This window comes from Lagenorhynchus albirostris, chromosome 9, assembly GCF_949774975.1.
Source record: "Lagenorhynchus albirostris chromosome 9, mLagAlb1.1, whole genome shotgun sequence".
NCBI classification, from domain to species: domain Eukaryota; kingdom Metazoa; phylum Chordata; class Mammalia; order Artiodactyla; family Delphinidae; genus Lagenorhynchus; species Lagenorhynchus albirostris.
The window spans coordinates 62,383,966-62,405,875 of NC_083103.1; the positions used below are offsets into that span (position 1 = coordinate 62,383,966).

The 21,910-nt window shown below is 41.0% G+C and overlaps 2 protein-coding genes across 9 annotated transcripts; both read right to left on the minus strand.

The window, feature by feature from the left end:
• Window positions 1–159: 159 nt before the first annotated feature.
• CREBZF (CREB/ATF bZIP transcription factor) lies at window positions 160–5,408 on the minus strand. 8 transcript variants are annotated; one of them, XM_060160150.1, is made up of 5 exons: window positions 4,072–5,408; window positions 3,783–3,860; window positions 3,434–3,548; window positions 2,637–2,705; window positions 160–885 (listed from the first exon to the last, which is right to left on the minus strand). In XM_060160150.1, exons 1-2 carry the CDS (start codon window positions 5,127–5,129, stop codon window positions 3,845–3,847), a joined length of 1,074 nt encoding a protein of 357 aa, XP_060016133.1. In that variant the 5' UTR covers window positions 5,130–5,408; the 3' UTR covers window positions 160–885; window positions 2,637–2,705; window positions 3,434–3,548; window positions 3,783–3,844. The 8 variants fall into 8 exon arrangements, with proteins under 8 accessions (XP_060016133.1, XP_060016130.1, XP_060016129.1 ...); XM_060160147.1 differs by lacking the exon at window positions 3,434–3,548; XM_060160146.1 differs by having other exon boundaries at window positions 160–2,705.
• A 14,589-nt stretch (window positions 5,409–19,997) lies between these two features.
• Window positions 19,998–21,447, minus strand: CCDC89 (coiled-coil domain containing 89). The gene has a single exon (XM_060157872.1). The coding sequence runs from the start codon at window positions 21,445–21,447 to the stop codon at window positions 20,332–20,334; it is 1,116 nt and encodes a 371-aa protein (XP_060013855.1). The 3' UTR covers window positions 19,998–20,331.
• Window positions 21,448–21,910: the final 463 nt, after the last annotated feature.

The following is a 21,910-nucleotide window of genomic DNA, read 5'->3' on the forward strand; positions in this document are numbered from 1 at the left end:
GAGTGTTTTTTCACACTTGTAATGAACTGGAAAAAATGTTTCAATTAAGTAAAACAACCATATTCCATGAAAAAAGCCACTCCCATCATCCAGAATACTAAAGCCCTTACATACTAGAGAAATTTTAATATAAAACAGTAGAAACTAGTATACCATTCATTAGAAACCTCAAAATATTTTTAATAAGTCCTCAGAGAAAGCTCAAGAAGCCAAAAACCTCAGAATCCACACATCTTGGCATTACCCTGAATCGCAATTAACTACCCACACATTTAATCATAATCAATTTTTCAAAGATATACAGACAAATCAATGCATCTATTTAAAAAGACTACTCTTTAAAGACTTTACATTAACTTTTATATTCTACTCAGCAACGTCTGTCTGTACTTCAGATTAGTTCTCATGTTCGAGGAAATAAATACAAACTCATTATATGCCTGTGATCACTGATGGCCTGTTTATGTAATTCTACTCCACTAAATCTAATTCCACAGAATGTGCGCTTGATTATGTAAAGAATCTAATATTCCTTGATGAAATACTATCATTCTCTTCTCCAATGGTTGCAATTTTTAAAAGGTATGCAAAGAACTGAGTATCACTCCCATGAAAGACAAAAATAAGTATAATTTTGTTCCAAAATTAACTTTGTCTCATGTATTTCTATTAAGTCTTTCAAGGATTCCAGAGAATCTTTTCATATCTCCATTTCTGGAAAGTGAAATCAGTATAGAAGTAATTTGGGAACTTGAAAATGGCATTCATTTTTTTCAGCAGATGCCAAATTTTTGACCGACATGGCTCCCACAATTACTTTGTTACCATCAGTCCAGTCAGTTAACAGGTTGTAGGAAAAGATTCGTTTTTGCAGACACTGCTAAGCTGTTTAAAGAGAAGAGAGAGAGATTAATTTAGTGATTATCAAATGCACAAATATTTAAAATATTTCGAACACTTTTTGTCGGATTATATCAGAGGTGTGACTACATTTTAACAAACGTGGACTTTTTAGTTAGGTTTGGTCAAGGAAGTGCAGAAACATTAACTCAATATGATGTGTTAGTTCAATTAATGTATAAATTCCTGTCACCATCGGAAGACAAACATTAAAAGCTACATCTTTAGTACTTGCTGTATCATTTTGCCACAGAGGCACAATTAGGAAAAAAAATTAAAAAAAAAAAAGATTCCCCAAACACTAAATTGCTTTCATCCATTACAGTAAATAGAGCCAAACCTGAAAATTTCTAAATCCATATTATATTCCAGAAATCTCCTTTATCCAACTACTAATCATTCAGAACACAATTTTCTAAAAATAGTAAGACAACAGTTTCATATTAATCATAACTTTTTTAATTAACAAGTAGTGAATAGGACACTTTAAGATATTGTTTACTACATACTGAAATAAACATATCTGTTGTAAATTCAGAAACCCAAACATTTACAGTAAAATATGTTTACACATAAATATGACCAAATTTATTTAAAGCCCCTGTTAGATAGGTCCTAAATACATGCAATACCATGTAAAAACAAGACCATGACGTTGATGCAAAAAATGACAAAATCACTAATTTACCAAAATTAGAAAAAAAAGAGAATGAGATGGAAACTAAGAAAAGACAGTTAAAACAGAAGCAACCTAACAAAGCAGCTTTTAAAATAGTCGATACTAATCTCCATTTTCAAAAGTTCTTAATCAAGTATTTCCAAAAACTGCCATTTATAAAATGACATTCTAAAAATCTATACTTGGAATGTCAAATCATCCCAATTCAGAAAGCTTTGACTACTGTTTCTCCCCAGCCCCAAACTTCAAATAGTGCAGGAAAATCACTGACGTTAGGAAGAAAATATTCCAAGGGAATGGTATAATTTTTAGAAAAACGCACTTACTGCTTCCAGAACCTTTTAAAACCCACAGCATTAACAACAATCATTTTTCCTATTTTCATCCGTTATTTTCTAATGTCATGTTAGAGATGAATAAATTATTTGAGCCCATGACTGAAAGATCAACAAACCTGGTTTTATTATGACACCATATTTTTGTCATTGGTACTGCACAAAATTATATACAAAGAAATATATACAAAATGTTCAAGTATTAATTAACTTTCAATTCAAGGCTTCTGTTTCAAAAAGCTACATTAACATATTCCATAAAGATAGCACAAATTAGTCATTTCAGATAACTTTTCCAACTACTTTTGGTTTTTATATATATTTATATATATAATTCAGTAGGCACTAAAAATCCATGCAGCTGCATTGTGAGGGGCTTGCTCCTGCACTTAGGTATAAGCAGGTTCATCACTCCAGGTTGTGAGTTTGGCTACTATCCATTCATGCTCAAGTGCAGTAGATGATTTTACAAAATATGCTGTAATGCACTGGAAACCAGAGACCAAGTTAGGTCTCAAAAGTGTATTATCTAGCAACAAAACATTTACAGTTCTGCAAGAACAAGATTCCATTTTCATAACCAAATAACAACAAAATAAAACATTTTATATGTAAGATAACTTACATCTTTGGACTGCTGGAAAATACTTTTTAATTATGAACATTTTAAAATAAAAGCAGAAGCCCTGATATTACCTCTTTTTCCTCATTTCTTATACTACCTTTTAAAATAAAGCAGGAAATGTGGCCAGCAGCTGGTCCCGTCTCTTCTGCCCCAACAGCTGTATCCACTTTAGCACAAAGAAAAACAAGGATGCTAAATACGTATATACTTTATCAAACAGTGATGTTTCACAAAGAATTTCTTAATGTCTCTTACACTGAAAGACACTGTGACTCAATCTATACAACTGGACAATAGATAATAGAGTACTTCAAAGGAAGACTATGTCCCAACTTTGGAAAAAGTGTCAATCGTGTCATTAAGTCACTCAATTTTAAAACTTACTTTTAAATAGGACAAATACCCTTGAAATATGGAGAATAAGATTCTTTGTGAAGCCTCACTTTACACGTTTTCATTCACATTTCATAACCTTCAATATCTAATCATACATAAATTTAACCTAAAATTTTAATACAACAAAAATAAAGGTGTTCAACAATTTATTCATACTCAGTGATAGGGTAAATCACTGTGCTGGTCCTCAAAGAAACATTTCATTAACCATTCTTATTCTTCCTTTAAGTAACTAACACAGGAGTCTGATATGCATGTTAATTTCCAACTTCTCTAATGGTGAGATATAAAAATCTATTAATCTGAATAGATTGTATATCTAGATCTATGAAAACTAAAAGGCATTCTTGAATATTTAAGAGATTTCTGTCATCTCCACAAAATAACTATCACATTTGTGTATGCCCCAAGTACTTATTGTCAACCTCTGAAAAGTTGCTCTAAAATTGGAATTCCAATTTGCACCTTGTACAACTCGGAACTTCCATTCAACTTCACCTGTGTCACTTTCTCCAAACTGTATCTCTATTAGCAGCTTTCAGTGTACAGTTGGAACCGATGTCATCCAAGGCCATGTCCACACTGGGGACAGAAGAGCTAGGTACACGCAAGTCTGAACAAGGGGACACATTAACAGCTATTTCAACCAGAAGAAGCAACTTGAATACAATATTGACCAGCACAAGTCTGTTTCCAGGGTGGACAGGGCCCAAATTAGATTCCCCTCCCACCTTCCAAAAAACAAAAGAAAAAAAAAATCACACACACACACACAAATTGAGATGTTGCCCATTAAAGTAGACTAAGCAGCAGAGCATGAGCGTTACGTGAAGAGATGGATCCTTACCAGGTTGTGAGGCGGGAACGACTGTTCTGTAACCCCTACAACGGAGCCTGGCAGGAAGGAAATCACCTAAAAAAGAAACTGTCAGAGAGATTTAATAGTGACATGTTATCATTAGGAGTTGGTTACAGTGTCACATTCATGCTTTTAGCTAAACACTTAAAGATTCAATATTACTTTTTTTTCCTCCTCTGAAATGTGTCCAGTGAAGATGTCCCACTAAGGTGTTTTACATGGTGTAAGGGAGTTGAAAGGGGTAAACGCGGATAAAGAGCAGATTACTTGACCCTACATTTTAAGAGAAGACGACGCCTTCCGGGCGCACGCCGAGCAGAACTCCACCGACACCTTATCCTTGTCCACATGAAGACACACTCCTCCGGCTGAGTCGTCCTCTTCCAGCAGGTCCTGCTGCTGCTTTCCCACGGGCAGAGCGTAGTCATGGTCACCGGCGGGCGAGTCTCTGAAGAGCGAGGTGGTCAGCCGCAGTCCCACGCCGCTCAGCCGGCTCAGCAAGCGAGCCAGTCCGGTCTCGTTGGCTAAGACGGCCCGTAGGTAGCGACTCTCCTCCTGCAGTGCTTGTACGCGCTTTCCCAGCTCCCGATTCTCGGCCCGCAGCTCCTGGTTCTCGGCTGCCAGACCCCGTACTCGACTCTCCAGCCCCATCACGTACTCCTTCTTCTTCAGCCGATTGAGACGGGCAGCAGCCGCCGCCGCCTTCCGGGGACTCTTTGTCGCCGCCTGGTTGTTGTCGTTGCCGCTGCTGCCGCCGCCTCCTCCCGGGGACTTTCTCCGCCTCTTTTCGCCGCCGCCACTGTCACTGCCGCTGCTGCAGCCTCCGATGCCGTTTAACAGCCTCTGCAGCAGGTCAGAAAAGCGCTGCATCTCGGCAGCCGCGGCCTCGTCGTCGTCGTCCCCTCTCCACAGGCCGCCGCTATCCGAGCCTCCGCCGGACGAGGAGAGAGGCCCGGGCGAGTTGAGCCCGGGCTCCAGATGCCAGTCTGGTTGCCGGGGGTCCAGCAGATCCGCCAGTTCCAGGCCGGACAGAAAGTCCATGTCCTCCGTCTCCTCCCCGGGGACGCTGGCGATAGCCTCCTCCTCCATCTCCTCGGGCGAGGGCGCGCGCGCGGCCACGATGCCACGGCCCCCCCTCCCGGCGTCCGACTCGCCCTCGTCGCCGCGCGGCTGTTTGCGGCCGGGAGACCCGGCCGCCGCCGTCCCCTCGTCCTCCGCTGCCGCCCGGGTCAAGTCCGGGGGCAGCGAGCAGGTCGCGACCGGCGCCGGGCTCTCGCTGCGGGTTGGGGAGTCGCTGCCCGAGGCCGCCAGCAGTTTGGTCAGGCTATGCCTCATGGGGCCCGACGGCGGGCCCACGTAGGCCCCGGCCCCTCAGACCGGGCCTCGCTGGTCCCAAGGACCCAGAGCGGGTAGCCGGGCAGCAGGCCAGAACGAAATGAAGAGGAAGGTCCGAGTCGCCTCCCGCCCCACTTGGCTGGTCGACCCCCCGCGCCGGGGCGGGGGGGGGTAAGCGGTGGAGGGAAGAGAGATGGAAGCGGCGAGGCCCAACGATGACTCGACCGCGCCACCCAGACAACGGCCTGGCCGGAAGTCAGTCGATCTCGTTCCAGCCCCTCCCACCGCATTTCGCGCTCCACCGGGCTCTAGTATCGCGAGAGTTCGAATGAGGTCTGGAGCTGGAGTAGCTCCAGATCTCCAGTGATGTCATAGTAACAGCGGCAAAAATAACAACAAACCTGGGAATTATTGAAAAAGTGGTCGGCCCTCAATTCTCAATACTCTGTATTCTAGCTTCCACCTCCAGTGAAGCCAGTATCGCTCAGAATTGATCATTTAGATACCTAATTTTTGAATAATCTTCGTTATCCTGGAACTTAAGACTGCTGATCAGATTCTTCTTGGAATTGCTCCTTTGCCCTTTCGCTATATCACAAGATCTTTTCACTCAAACACTTATAGAGTACTAGAAGAAAAAAGAGGTGAATAAGTCATTCATATGTAATTTAATTTTTCCAAGTTTTTATTATAAAAATTTCCAAATATACAGAATATGTGAAAGAATATTACAGTATCCACTCTAATTCAACAATAGTACCCAATACCCAGACTCAACAATTCAACAATTAACATTTTGCCATATATGCTTTATCTGTATATAAGTGTTTGTAAAACATTTTTTTTTTGCAGAATCATCCCAAAGTTGCAGACAAGACACACCACCCAAACATGCTGCAGTATGCACCTCTAAAGATAAGAACATTCTATTTCATAGTCATAATACTATTATCAGGTCTTGAGAAAATTAACAATCTTGCTAATATCTATTACGCATACCATATTCAAATTTGCTCAGCTTTCCTCAAAAATCATCTTTTATAGCAGATATGTTCTTTTGAACCAGGATCCAATCATGGCTCACTTATTGCATTCGACTGCTTTTTCCCCCATTTGTCAAACTAGAATAGTCCCTTCCACGTTTTAGTTTTTCTTAATATTGGCTTTCTGAAGAGACAAGGTCAGTTGTCTTGAAAAATGCACCACATTCTGGATTTGTCTGTTTCCTCATGGTGTTATTTTGTTCCTCTAGTCCCACAAGGTATTTCAAATTTGAAGCAGTTCACAAATACATTAGAATACAGTGAAACAACTCAAATTTTTACAGAGCAAGGCCAGTGAAAATACAGATGAAATAGGAAGATAAGGAGTTCTGAAAGGAGGAAAAGTTTGTATTATAATAGGATGGACATAAAATCTTACACAATTCCTCAAGTTGAGCTAACAATAGACTAAGCTTCCTGGTAACCCAAACAAATAAATAAACTTTCCTTTATTTGCTTATGAGTAAAGTATACATGAATTCCTCAACTACTTTTCCAGTTCTCATGTCTTAAACTTTTCTATGGGATACTGAATAAAGTAACAGATAGCCTCACCAATAGCTACCTTTATATGGCTGTTTCTTAGAACGATAGAAAGCAAGTTCCAGGAAAGCTAGACACTGATAGGTTCCAATTTTCCAGAACAGCACCTGGCACAGGAGAGGCTTCGATAAATATTTGTTGAATGAATGAATGAAGACGGTCTCCAACTTTTAGCTGAAGGCATTACACAAAGCTCAACCAAATGAAAACAATTCTTCAAGGGGCACAAATAAGCATAACATATGGTATCTAGAAGAAGAAATAAGTGGCCTCCATGTCCTTCTTAACCTTCCCATTAGGAAAGGTTTTGCTAAAGTAGAACAGCAAACAGTTTGAGATAATAAATATTCTGGCATATTTTGATCTACAGGTGTTTTGTGTGGCTGGTAATCCCATCGAACTGCATTTTCTCCTTGGGCAAAATCAAGATCATGGATTGATTTATCATTTTTTCCCTAAATTACAAGATTTTGGATTAAATATACATTGTTTAAGAGCCTCTCCAATTGGATTAAGAGGAAAGTAGGAAACTGAAAGAGAAGAAAGTTTTTACAACGTAGCCTCAGAAGACAAAAAAAGCAACTGAAGCAAGGGTAAAACTCCCAGAAAATGCCTTTCCCTCCCTTTCACCATTCCTCCCTTTTCTTCTCCTCATTCTTCTCATTCTCTCCTTCTTCAGAGTTGGTTTTTCTTTTTTCTGGTTATAATGATCATTGCAAAAGATTCAGATAGTGCAGAACTGTACAAATAAGTAGAAGGATATTACCCATAATCTACCTCAAAATAACTGTTATTAAAATTTTGGTGTATAATAGAGTTTTTCTATGTACAGACATAGAACAACACATTGTTTATTTTAGTTCTTTGAGCTCTACTCTTTTGTGAGAGTAGACATCTTTTGTGGACATCTTTCATACAACTAAATATAGGTCCACATGCTTATTTTTATTTTTATTTTTCTTGCGATACGCGGGCCTCTCACTGTTGTGGCCTTTCCCGTTGCGGAGCACAGGCTCCAGGCGCGCAGGCTCAGCGGCCATGGCTCACGGGCCCAGCCGCTCCGCGGCATGTGGGATCTTCCTGGACCGGGGCACGAACCCGTGTCCCCTGCATCAGCAGGCTTACCCTCAACCACTGCGCCACCAGGGAAGCCCCTGGCTAAGTTTTTATACATAGGTCCTTATTACATATGGGAAGGTATCCCTTCCCAGTGGTGGTCACGGTATGTAGTTCCTATGCACTCATGAGAGTGGATTTGTTCTTTTTAGAATGTGCCTATCCGAAAATTAAAAGTGATATCCTTTTTTGTGAATGTGCATTTCTTTGATTATTAGAAGGTTGAATGTTTTTCACATGACCAATTGATTTCTAATGTGAATAGCCTTTTTACCTCCTTAGCCCATTTTTCTCTGAGGTAGGAGAAAATGTTTTTCAGGGAAAATATCTGTCTTTTTCCTTCTTGATTTATATGAACTCTTTGCATTATAAGGAAAACATACCTTTGTCTCTTATATATTTTACAATTTTTCCCCCAGTTGATCATTTACTGGGGGAGGAAAGGGGTAAAAACTTCTTGTTTTGCTATAATTTTTAAATGGTCAATCTATCAAAATTTTCTTCCTGGTTTCTGGCTTTGATGTTAAGCCTAAAAAGGCTTTATTAGCCTAAATAATACTGATATTTACCTACATGTTTTAGAACTTCTTTAATTACTTCTATTTATAATTTACTAAGAGTTTTTAACAAGTGATTATTTCGTTTAGCTCCAAATGGAATTTATTCTAGTATAAAATGTGACATAGGAATATAATTTTTTCAAAAAGTTATTTGCCACAATATAATTTATTGAACAATTCATACTTGCCACACTGATTTCCCAACATGTATACCAGATATTAAATTCTTACATAAAGTTGAATCTATTTCTGGTCTTTTTCTTCTATTTCATTGATCAGTCTAACCATTCTGGAAGCAAAATCACTACATTTTTATGCAATTTTATAATATATTTTAATATGTCATAGGACAAGTCCTTTTTGGTTAGTCTTACTTTTCAGAATTTTTAATCTCTATTTGAATATTTATTCTTCCAGATAACTTTATAAAATTTTCCAAGTTCAAAAAAAAGCTGGAATTTTCATGAAAATTGCATTAAATTTATTTTTCCCAGTGACTTCATGCATTTTTTTCCTACTGGACTAAATTATGTCTTCTTTTATATTTTCTAAATGGTTATTGTTGCTACATAGGAAAGCTATTTTTTTTTGTTTAATTTTTAACTGACTTACCCACTCAACTTTCTTAATAGTTTTTATTTTTAGCTTATTCATTCAAATTTCCCTGGTAGACAATTATATCACCTTATTATATATAATGACAAATTTGGCTCCTTCTTTGCAATACTTATTTCGTTATCTTGACTTATAATGAAACAGCATTTCCAGATCGATATCAAATAATGCTGTTAATAACCAACTTACTTGTCTTATTCCTGACTTTAGCAGGAATGCCTCTAGTGTTAGTTGTTGCTTTGAGATGGGTATTTTTATTTGGTTAAGCTCAGTTGCAGGTAACAGAAACCAATTCAGCTATTTTAAGCAGAAAAAGATGTAATACAGAGAAGGTGTTTACAAAGTAATTGGAAGGACTGGAGGAGTGGGCATTAGGCTGGGTGATCAAGAATGCCTCTCAGTACAATGTGGCCAAACAGGCCTGATAGGTCACTGCTATCTCTGCCCCAGTTGGGAAAGTTGTAAATAGAAAGCTGGAATGTTAGCTTCAAGAGCACCGCTGCTGCCAAAACTCTCAACCTGTTGTATTAATTATCTATTGCTGCCTAAAAAGTTACCCCAAACCTAAAAACATCAATAAAACAACAATAAACATGTGCTTATTGTTGCAGCTTAAAATAACAATAAACATTTGTTATCTCTGGCGGTTTCTATCAGTCAGAAATCTGTAAGTGCCTTGGCTATACAGCTTAGCTCTGGAATTCTCATGGAATTCAGCCAGATTTTGGCCTGGGCTGGAGTCATCTGAAGGCTTGGCTAAAACTAGAGGATCCACTTCCAAGGTGGCTGACAGGTTGCTCCTGGGGGAAGCATCAAAAGAAAGAAAGGGGGCTTCCCTGGTGGCGCAGTGGTTGGGAGTCCGCCTGCCGATGCAGGGGACGCGGGTTCGTGCCCTGGTCCGGGAGGATCCCACGTGCCGCGGAGCGGCTGGGCCTGTGAGCCATGGCCGCTGGGCCTGCGTGTCTGGAGCCTGTGCTCCGCAACGGGAGAGGCCACAACAGTGAGAGGCCCACGTACCGCAAAAAAAAAAAAAAAAAAAAGAAAGAAAGAAAGGAAGAAAGGAAGGACTAATTCGAAAAGATACATGCACCCCATTGTTCATAGCAGCATTATTTATGACAGGCAAGATATGGTAGCAACCTAAGTGTCCATCAACAGATGAATGGCTATATACATATATATACGAATGGATATATAATATATACATATTTATGGCTGGTATATTACTCAGCCATAAAAAGAATGAAATTCTGCCATTTGCAACAATGTGGATGGACCTAGAGAGTATTATGCTTAGTGAAATAAGTCAGAGAAAGAAAAATACTGTATGTTATCAATTATATGTGGAATCTAAAAAAGTAAACCAAACTAATGTATATAACATAACAGAAACAGACTTACAGATACAGAAAACAAACTAGTTGTTACCAGTAGGGAGAGGGAAGGGGCAAGGGGCAAGATAGAGGTATGGGATTAAGAGATACAAACTACTATGTATTAAATAGATAAGCAGCAAGGATATATTGTACAGCACAGGGAATTACAGCCATTATTTTTGTAATAACTTTAAATGGAGTAAAATCTGTAAAACTATTGAATCACTATGCTGTACATCTGAAACTAATATAATATTGTAAATCACCTATAATTGATAGATGATTGATAGATAGATAGAACTAGTGAATGAATACTAGGATGAAAACCCAATGTCTTCAAGAATGTGCTTGGCAGCAAAAACAGCCAAAGCAGAGGGAAAGGATCCCTGCCTCATTTGCATCTTCCAAATATAACTGCAGAGGTGTCTGGCAAATATAATTTGTTTTTGTGTTTCTTTTGTTTTAGTTTTTCCATTTGTGCCATACAGGAAAGCACATTAAAAATGATGAATTGGGAGGCTTCCCTGGTGGCGCAGTGTTTGAGAATCTGCCTGCTAATGCAGGGGACACGGGTTCGAGCCCTGGTCTGGGAAGATCCCACATGCCGCGGAGCGACTGGGCCCGTGAGCCACAACTACTGAGCCTGCGCGTCTGGAGCCTGTGCTCTGCAACAAGAGAGGCTGCGACAGTGAGAGAGAGGCCCGTGCACTGCGATGAAGAGTGGCCCCCACTCGCCGTAACTAGAGAAAGCCCTCGCACAGAAACGAAGACCCAACACAGCCAAAAATAAATAAATAAATTTATAAAAATAATAAATAAAAATGATGAATTGGGAGATTGGGATTGACATATATACACTAATATGTATTTAAAAAATGGATAACTAATAAGAACCTGCTGTATAAAAAAATAAATAAAATAAGATTCAAAAATTCAAAAAAAAACCACCCACATTAAAAGAGGGACTGAAATACATTATGAGTACCAATCTATCAAATCCTCCACAAAGACCATGACTTTATGGTACTTCATCACCAATACATACATTTATTGGCTTTCCTATAACAGAGGGTTGGCGTAGAGATGGTAGGGAATGCAGCTGAATCAGGGTTGGGATTTTGCTGAATAGATACAGCAGAAGGATAAGAGTGCTACAGAGGCCGGAGTGCTCATTTTAATATAGTTTGCCTATGCACTCATGAAGTATAATTTGTAAAAGGTAGGAACTAAGACCATGAGAGGATTTTTATGATTGGATGAACATTAAAGACTCAAAAGATTGACATTGTCTAGGGTGCTATAGGATTATGTTTACAAGTGCTACGTATTTGCATGGATTATGTTCAATTCTCAGTGTGCTAGCTGTATTTCCATTCCTTTCCTCTCAAAAAACCATTTCTGAATGTAAATGAATGAGAATTATAGTATTGTGGACTAATCTGGAATCTGATCTATTTTATTTTAAAATGACCAACATTTGTAACCAATAAAATAGTAACAAATTACTGGTATGCCTCCCAACTAATCAACCCCACAGTTGCAGCCCCTGAAGTTGAGATTTGCTGCTCCGTTGGGGAAAGGGAGAGCAGGTGTAGAGGAAGTTTGGGCATTAGAGATTTGGAAGGGTAGGACCAGAGCTTTTCGTGTTCTGTTAGGAAGGACTCCACTTCTCAGGTGGGAAATTGTCTTCTCTCTCACCCCAGGCACCCCAGAGCCAGACCTTGGCTGAGCTGCTCTTGCTTCCCATTGCCAGTTTCAAATCATTTCTCTTCCTCTCTCCTTCACAAACCTGAGCTCTTTATTAACTTTGATTTTTTAAATATTGAAAATCTGCAATCATACAGAGCTAGAGAAAAAAGTATGCTGAATCCCTTGTATGCTCCTCCAAATTTAAGAATTATTAAAATTTTGCCACACTTGCTTCATCCCCCTGCCTTTTTTTCCCCCTGAAATATTGTAAAATAAAAATCCTTGACATATGTCATTTTATCCCTACACACATCACTATACATTTTTAACAATAAGGTCATTATTTCTGTAACCACAATGTCATGATTGCAACTAGTCAAATTATTATGAATTTCTTGGTATCATCTAACCCCAGTCAATATTCAATTGTGTCAAAAATTTCCAGCTACAGATGGCTTGATTGAATAAGGACCCAAAGAATTCGAATACATTCCTTATATCTCTCAAACCTCTTTTAATCTAAGACAGCATTCCTCCACCCCTTTTCACCAATGCCATTTGATTTTCTGAAGAAGCCAGATCAGTTGTCCTGTTCAACGTCCCATTATTCTATATTTGTCTGTTTGCTTTCTGGTACTGTTTTACTTTCCCCTCATCTCCATATTTCCTGTAAGCGGGAAGTTAGTTCTCAGGGCTTAGTTAGCTTAAGGTTCAACATTTTTGGCCGGAATACTTCCAAGGAGGCGCTGCTCTTCATGGCGAGTCACCTCAGGAGGCATATAACATCTAGCTTTCCTGTTTTTAGTGATGCTAAGATTGATCAATGTTTTCAAATGGTGACAGTAAAATTCTCCATTAACCTTTCTCCTAATGGTTTCATCTAATGATGATCAGTGCCTGAATAAATTATTTCACTACTTTTATTACCTGGGATTCTTTTATTATCTGGGATTTTTCAGTGAAAAGCAACTTTATCTCACCACGTATGGGCCATTTCCCCTGTGAAATACAGGGGATAGGAAAAGTAGGATAAATGCTCACTCACTGAAAGCTTTAGCTCTCTGATTTCCTCTTCACCCAGTAAGATCTTATTTAAGGATACCCAGTAAGTGACATGATTTGAAACAAGGCAGTCTGATGCCAATGCTCCCCTTCACTCACTGCACTAATACCTTGACTAGTTTGTTGATCACAGATTTGGGTTTCTAAAGGGCGTAGTGAAAGGATTTGAGTGGGGATAGGGCATGGGGAGGATTGAGCTAAGATTTCTGACAGGGATGGAGATAAATATGGATGTGAGCATAATTGGATTAATGTAGCCAGAGTCTCTTGTTAGGGTCTACTGTGAGTGCTTATTCTGCAGCCCTAGATGGTGTGGCTATTGTGAAAGCAGTTTTCTTACCAAGAACAGGAAGTGCTATGAAGGCTTCTGAGCTTCTTTTTAATGTTTTCCTCCTCTCTGCTCTTGGACAATTCTTATACATTATATAGGCTTTAACTTAAATGCCACTTCTAGGAAAAGCTTTCCCTAACCTCTTCTACCTTATGTTAAGAAACCCTGCTATGCACTCCCATGTCATCCTATCCTTTAGCATTTTCTTCTTACCCACTAGGATGCAGATTCAGCGAGGATAATGTCTCTGCATTGCTCACGTTGTGCCCAGCATTTAACATAGTGCCTAGACAATAATAGGCTCTCAATAAATATTTGTTACATTAATGAGATATATTAAATAAATTAGTTAGTAATTAAAATTGAATATCAGAATGGCTTGGCCTGCCCTACCTCTACATCTTTTTTTGTCTGTTAGGGCAAAACCAAAAACCAACACCCAAAGCCTAAAAACTTGAATAGATGAGAAAATAGGCTTTCCAAAATCTAAAATTTAGGTCTCACACAGACATGTGAAAATCCATGAGAAAAGTTAATACATTTAAATCTTTATACTTAGGAGAGAAATAGGAATCATAGGAGGCACTCCTTAGGGTAGAAAAAGATACTGTCATTAGCCGTATGTGGCTGAACATTAATGAAATCAGCAGCTTCCAGCTGAATGGCCTGACCCAGATCTGTCAGGCCATATTTGGCTCTATAGAAAATATGTCTTGTCTACTCAGTTCTTGGGGAAAGAAAAATCTGTAGGCTTTTTGAGTCATCTGCACAGAAATACAGCTTATTGGGAAGCAATTATGCAGCAGATATTGTTTTTAATTTTAATATACATATGCATATATATATATATATATTTGGGGGGTTGGCGGCTGTGCCATGCACCTTGTGGGATCTTAGTTCCCCGACCAGGGATTGAACCCAGGCCCTCAGCAGTGAAAGCACAGGGTTGTAACAACTGGACTGCCAGGGAATTCCCAATTTTACTATATTTTTAAAGAGGTGATATATTCACATGGTTCAAGAGTCAAATGATACAAAATGGGATGAGTTGAGAAGTTTCCTTCACACTCCCATCCTTTACCAGCCCTGTCCCCACACTCATCCACACCACTAATAAACACTTTCTTTTTAGCATTTCTTTTTTCCAATATTTATTTATACAGATGGGAGTACCTATGTTTACATTCTTATCCCCCCCATTCTCTCCCCCTTACACAAAGTAATATATGATAGATATTCTGCACCCTGTTTGTTTTTTTTAATTTATTTATTTATTTTTGACTGCGTTGGGTCTTTGAGCTGTGCGCAGGCTTTCTCTAGTTGTGGCAAGCAGGGGCTACTCATTGCGGTGGCTTCTCTTGTCGTGGAGCACGGGCTCTAGGCTCTTGGGCTCTAGAGCGCAGGCTCAGTAGTTGTGGCACACGGGCTTAGTTGCTCTGCGGCATGTGGGATCTTCCCGGACCAGGGCTCGAACCTGTGTCCCCTACATTGGCAGGCGGATTCTTAACCACTGCACCACCAGGGAAGTCCCTGCACCCTGTTTTTTTCCCCTACATATATCCTGGAGATATTTCTATTATCAGTGTACAGAGAGCTTCCTTTTTCTTGCTTTTCCTTTTTTTTTTTTTTTGCATTTGCAATGTATTCCAAGGTATGGAGGGCCCACAGTTTATTTAATTGTTTCCATATTGATGGTATGTAGGGTATTTCCAATCTTTTGCTATTACAAACAATTCCGTAATGAATCATCTTAAACATGAAAGGGAAGATTATTTTACACCAGTGCAAATAAGAGTGGATTAGAAGCATTAAATAGGGAGAGTCTGACAAATAGCTAGGATAAGTCCCTTTGTTGAACTGAGGAGTGAGGGGGCTGGAGAAGGGGCATTGTAGTTAGTTGAATGTGTAATGAATGACCAGGGAGTTCTGTCCAAGGGGAAATTTTTTTCTTGGATTAGTTTTTGCCAAATGGGATAAACAGAAGGTTTGAAAAGAACAACATCAAGTAGCCCTAGGCCCTTACATTTAATAAGATGTTCTTAATGTTTGGAAAATAATATCCAGTTTGTCCTTAAGGAGATGGACAAATGATTAGAAAAGTCCATTCTTGGCCACCTCCCAAAATTCCAACAACTTTTTTAAGAGGCTGAGATTGAAAGAAAAAAAGACTCCCTGCCTGATAAAGCCCTGTCAATCTAAGTAGATGTGGTACAGCAGACACTGCTGGTGGCCCACCCAACATCCATCTCCCTTCATCCTCGCTGGCAAAGCCCTGCTTTTGTCAGGTAGCCCCATGTACTATATACCACAGAGATTGGCTTCATTCCTATCCTATCCAGGATCCAGGCAGATCCTGATTGGTCCAAGTCAGTCATGGTGGCAACATTGCCCATGAAGATGTTTGGTTGGGGTATTTGCATATGGCCCAATTTTGGCCAATGATAATGAAGACAAGTCATCTGGTCAGCTTTGGGGAGAGTAGTTAGGGTCGTGGCCCTTTTTCCTTTATTCATGTGCCAAGAGGTAGTATCTCAAATGTCTGCCCAGTTCTCTTCATCTTGTCATAGTGGGGAACAGAGAATCATTCCTGCTCTGACCCAGCCACCGCTACTCCACAGGTATCTGAGTCAATGAGGGCTGGATAGAACAGCAAGCACCCGCGGAGGTATTCCTTCAAACAATGTTCTTTAAAGGTTTAACTTCAATGTAGTGGAGTTGGGGAGAAATAGATTTTCTATCAATACTTTGTTCATTAGAAACAAATTAACTTCAGTTAATTTTCACTAAGTGAAACGGAGACAGTGTTGTGAAGACATCAGCCAGTCAGTTCATTTTTCCTGTAGTTCTCCTTCCTTTTCTAGCTCTCTTTGATTTTTTTTTTTCAACCAGACAAGTTCCTTAGAGGCACACTGAAGGGCTTACAGTGTAGGTAACACAGAAGATCACACTTAGCTACACAGCACTAGTCACACGTTATTTGGTTTTAGAATCTCTGTTCTATGGATTTTCATTTTAGGGTTACTGCTTGTGGATGCCACAGACAAATTCACTGGGGATCTAGGTCTGCTTTAGAAAGTTTTGCTGTTTTGTTTTTAAATTTCTCCTCAAGGGCAGTAATTTGGAGGTGGCTGATTTACATTTTGACAGTTTGTTCCAATGATAAGCATGGCTTTACAGATGAGCATACCACAATAACTAATCTAGTTGCCCATGCCCTAATCTGGTCTGGGTCACAGATTAAATACAAGATAAGCACTGAGAGTGGAATTACAAAGTGCTGTGGAGCACAGAGGGGGAAAAAAACCCAACCAAACAAACAAACAAAAAACGTTGCCCTTTTGTGGCTGGTTAGAAGGTGGTTTGTATACTGGGAAAAAGCATGGGTTTTAGAGCCAGAAAGCAGGTCCAGCTACATAATTTGCTGTGCCCAGCATAAAATGAAAATGTGGAGCCCCTTGCCACACAATTATTAAGACCTCAAGGCAGCAGCAGTAGAACCAAGTGCAGGGTCCCCGTGCAGGTGGCATGCCCATGAAGCCGGTCCTCCCAGAGCGGCTTGGGTTCAAATCTCACCCCTGCCACCCCAAAACTTGCTGGCTTTGGGCGAGTCACCCTCTCTCTCTGTGTCTCATTTTTATCTATGAAATAGTGATAACTGAACCTCCCTTGAAGAGTTGGTATGAGGGTGACATGAAAAGCACTTGACACATGATAGGTTCACATTACTCTTACTTTCTTCCTTTGTGTTGTGGGCTCCTTTCCTCAGCTGTTCTCTAGGCATCCATCTTTAACCTTCTATTCTCATTACCCACTTTCTTTTCAATATCTTTCAAAAGGGTATTAGAGTGAGCATTATGAAATGGCCCACATCTAATCATTTGTAACCTAAAAAGTGGCAATTTTATATGGTTCAACCTAACACAAACTCCTTAGCATGACTGAACAGTATTGTCCTTAGACCCGGGCAACTGAGACCCTTTCTTTGCGCCCACGTTTTAGGGAGCATGCACCTTACCCATCCCCCATGCTCTTCCAGACGCACCCTTCCCTCCTAATGAAGAGCCCAGGTGGCAAGTCCTCTACTAGCCCACACTCCTGTACGAGGATCCTAGAATTCCCTGCTCAAATGGCCCTCAGAACCCGCTTGGCCTTTGCCCAGGAGCCTCTTCCTCCTCCTCGCAGGCTGGGCACAAAAGTTGAATGGGAGAGATCACCACCCCACCCGACAGCTGTTTGGGCGGAGCTTGCACGGGCCAGCGTGGGTGGAGGAGGGGGCGGGAAGAGATGCTGGCACGCATGCGCACCAGTCTCTTCGCTAATCCGCCCGAACCTGCATGGGAGGAGGAAGAGGGCTCGTCTGTGGCTCCTGTTTGTGCACTTGCCAGTCTCCTCCCGCCTCTCTTCTCTTATTTCTATCTGTAGAGATGCTTCTCCGCACCTCCTCCCAACTACTTATGATTTCCAAGTATTCTGGACATTTTTTAAAACCTCTGTGACTTTCTACACGATGCTGTCTGAAATCTTTCTCCCTTTTCAACACCTGATAAAATTCTACTAGTTATTTAAGAACCAGCTTATATATCAACTTCTGTGTTAGTCATCCCGGGCAATCCTCTCTACCATCCCAACCCTTACCCTCAGGCTTTTAACTGGTGTGTGTGTGTGTGTGTGTGTGTGTGTGTGTGTGTGTGTGTTTTACCTGCTGTGATCTCATAACACCCCTTGTGAAAACACATTACACTGTATGTGACTGCTCTTTTGCCCCTGGGCTAGACTGTGTGGGAGCTCTTCCAGGGCAGAAAACATGCTTCTTCATGCTTATTCTCAGTGCCCACCCCCAGAGCTTGGTACTCAGTAGACAGTCAATAAATCTTTCAGTGTGATGTTGTCATCAAAATCCCGGCTCCCCAGGGACCAACTGGCCTTGAGCAAATTACTGAATCTCAATTTCCTCTTCTTTGAAACAGAAATGAACACTATTACCTTCTTCAGTGTTGCTAAGGATTAAATAAAACAATATATTGAAAGTGCTTCAGTTCAATGATAAATAGTATGGACTCAGTAAAGGGTAACCTTAATCAGCTCCTATATATTCTGATTCTTGGTAATGTGTAAGAGGAAGTAAATAGTCCTTTCATGCCAGCAAGGTGGATCCTTGGAATTTGTATTTAATACCACAATCTTAATAGAAATGTGAGAAAATAGGTTTTAAAAATTGCTTTAGGTAAGGCAAGTGATGCTTAAAATTGTTTATTAAAAAGGTACCAAGTAATATTTTTTAATAAATTCAAATCATTAGGTAACTCTTGGCACTCTTGGCACTAAATGGGTGAGAAAAATACTACACTGCAATCTATTTTGGGAAGTATTCATAATAATGCTTCCATGTCAACTAAATACAGGGAAATAAGGAAGCATAAAGTGTAGTTTTACATCTACCTCTTTAAGAACTTTGCATAAATATAATAACTATTATCTGTTTTTATCCTTACACATTTAAGTATTCCTACAAAAATGATGTAAGTATACATATATACATTCCATTTAGATGGGTTTTTTTATAAAATGAAAGAGTTGCAAGAAAGTATGTTAATAGAAACACAACAATCACTATGTGTTGCTATAGGTATCATATCCAGTGTGCTATGATCTATTACCCCAAACTGGGGACTTTTGTCTATTAGCATATTGTGCAATATTAAATGAAACTACTGATATTTGCTTTTTTGTACCTCTAAATCCTGTTTTTATTAAGGAGAAAAACCAAGAAAATGGAATGTGATCTAAGCTTGCAGGAAAAATTAAAATGGGTTGATTTTACTTACTTGAATCTTATTGCTCATATAGACTGACTACAATAAAGTTTGCCTACTTTGGAAAAGAATTTAACTGACTATAATAAAGTTTGCCTACTTTGGAAAAGAATTAAATGAGCTCAATTTTTGTTCTCCGAGCTAGTGCGACTAAAATAAAATAGAAAGGATACTGCCATAAAGCAGGTGAAGCAAGCAACTGTTTGGTCCGTTGCAAAATCAGACACTTTTCTGCAAGTTATCCATGCTATTAATATGCTATTAGTTTACAGTCTCAACTACGGGAGATTACAAGCCTACCTATCTACAAGGGCTAATTATGCTAGTTTTTTTCTTTCCACAGTAACACATCCCATTGCACTTTTAAGATTCACTCAAGGGGACTTCTCTGGCGGCGCAGTGATTAAGAATCCGCCTGCCAATGCAGGAGACATGGGTTCGATCCCTGGTCCGGGAAGATCCCACATGCCGCGGAGCAACTAAGCCCGTGTGCCACAACTACTGAGACTGCACTCTAGAGCCCTCGAGCCACAACTACCGAGCTTGCGTGCCTAGAGCCCGTGCTCTGCAACAAGAGAAGCCATCACAATGAGAAGCCCGCACACCGCAACAAAGAGTAGCCCCCGCTCACCACAGCTAGAGAAAGCCCGTGTGCAGCAATGAAGACCCAACACAGCCAAAAATAAATAAATTAAAAAAAAAAAAACAGATTCACTCAAGTCCATAATGGCTGCTAATTTTAAAACTTAGGACACATGAAGATACCTGAGGTTGAGAATGAATGAGTTATGGGGGAGGTGGAGATACTGATAGCAAACTTAGGAAGATTTCAAAGGCACAGAAAGAAATTTGGTTAATCTCGTGTATTCTAGGTGGTAGGACTGAAAATTGGTGTTATCCTGACAATGGCAACAACAATGTCATTGTAAAGTAGTTTTTCTTTGAGTGGTCTCTTGTACTTAAAAGTAGAATAAATGGAATCCCATCTTTACTCTTGCCACAAGGCACAAATACTTGATTTCTATATTGGAGGCCAGAGGAACCAGAAGCTTCCTTATGGAAAGAGATGGCGGAGTTTGGCGTTGAGTTCTCTCTCCTTGCTTAAAAGATCCAGGCTGTGCTTTTTGAAGGCTTCTGACTGCAGCCTGAGTTCATCATAGGCCTTCTGGATCCCATCTAGCCTGCGCTGGAGTTCGCGGACTCTCAAGTTACTGTCCACGGCCACTGCCTCTTGTTCAAACCGCTCTAGCGCACGCCTCCTGGCCACATCGGCCGTCTCCAACTTCTCCTCAAGCTGGCGGATCTCTGCTTGCTTGTTCTGAAGCACCTTGCCCCTCTCCATGGACAGCTGCAACAGCTCGTCTTTCTCACAAGTGACGGTCTGCAGCCTGGCCTGCAGCTCCTGGTTCAGCTGGCTGTGTGCCTCCTCGGCCTTGGCCATCTGCTCCATGGCCTGTTGGTGCTGCTGCTTGAGGCTCTGCAGCTGGTTGCGCAGCTGCTCTGTGTCCTTGGTGTGGGCGCAGGCCTGCTGGCTCTGGAACAGCTCCAGCAGTTCCTTCTCTCGGGCCTGGGCCTGGCAGGCCTCCTGAGCGCTCCTCTGTTTCAGAGACTCCAGCTCCTTGGTGAGGGCCTCACTCCGGGCAGTGAGCTGCAATACTTTGGCCTCCTGGTCCTTCAGAGCCTGGCTGAAGAGGTGGTCATTCTCCATCCTCAGCTTCTCATTCTCCTCTCTCAGCTTGATGTTCTGACTTTTGTGTTCGTCCTTGAAGCGGATCATCAACTCATGGTTGGCTGCCAGGGTCATAAAGCGTTCCTCCAGCCTCTGGGCCTGCTCGCTCTTGGCCTTCAGCTTCTCAGCATCCTGCATCCTCTTCTCCTCCAGCTCTGTGTTGAGCAGCTCCAGGATCCGGCAGCGCTCCAGGGCCTCGTCTGACCTCCGCTTCAGGATGCAGATGAGCTGGGACTGCTCCTGGATGCGGGAGTACAGCTTCGCCTTCTCACTCTTCTCCTCTTCGGACAGTCCCCGGAGGTTTGCCAAGGCTTCCCTCAGACCATCTAGTTCCTTAAACTCCATCTCCTCTTCCTGGTTTTCTAGATTTTTGTTTTGCTTATCTAAGGGTTCTTCAGAGGGTGGGGTGTCCATCCTGAGAGCCGTCTCTTCCTGAGGCATCAGCACTCTCCTCTACTATCAGCTGACTGCACGGCCTCCCCCTCCAGATTTCAAAAGCCACGGTGTTGCTAGGGACTCCTGGCAATGTCTAGCAGTCGTTTTTTCACCCAGTAAGGAGCCCTGTGATTGGTGGACAGGTCTTCAGAATGCTGTGAAGTAACCACAGGGGGACTCCGGTGAGTCCAGAACCAATCTGGTCAGGTTATACTTGCCTACCTAACCAGTCACAGCTCTCAGCCCAGTGTCTGGCCTGTACTGTACAGAGATGCCAAGCCCACCTGATTTCCAGCCAGCATCAGGGGAAGAAGCCTGACTCCACATAATTTCTTGTGGGAGTAAACAAATCAAGCAGTGGTGACATAGTCCTCTTCCCTCTCCCGGCTTCAGTGGTCATGAGAATAAAGTCCTCTCTGTGGAAAGTGTTGGCTCCTTAAAAAATTTGCAATCTATAAATACAAAGTAG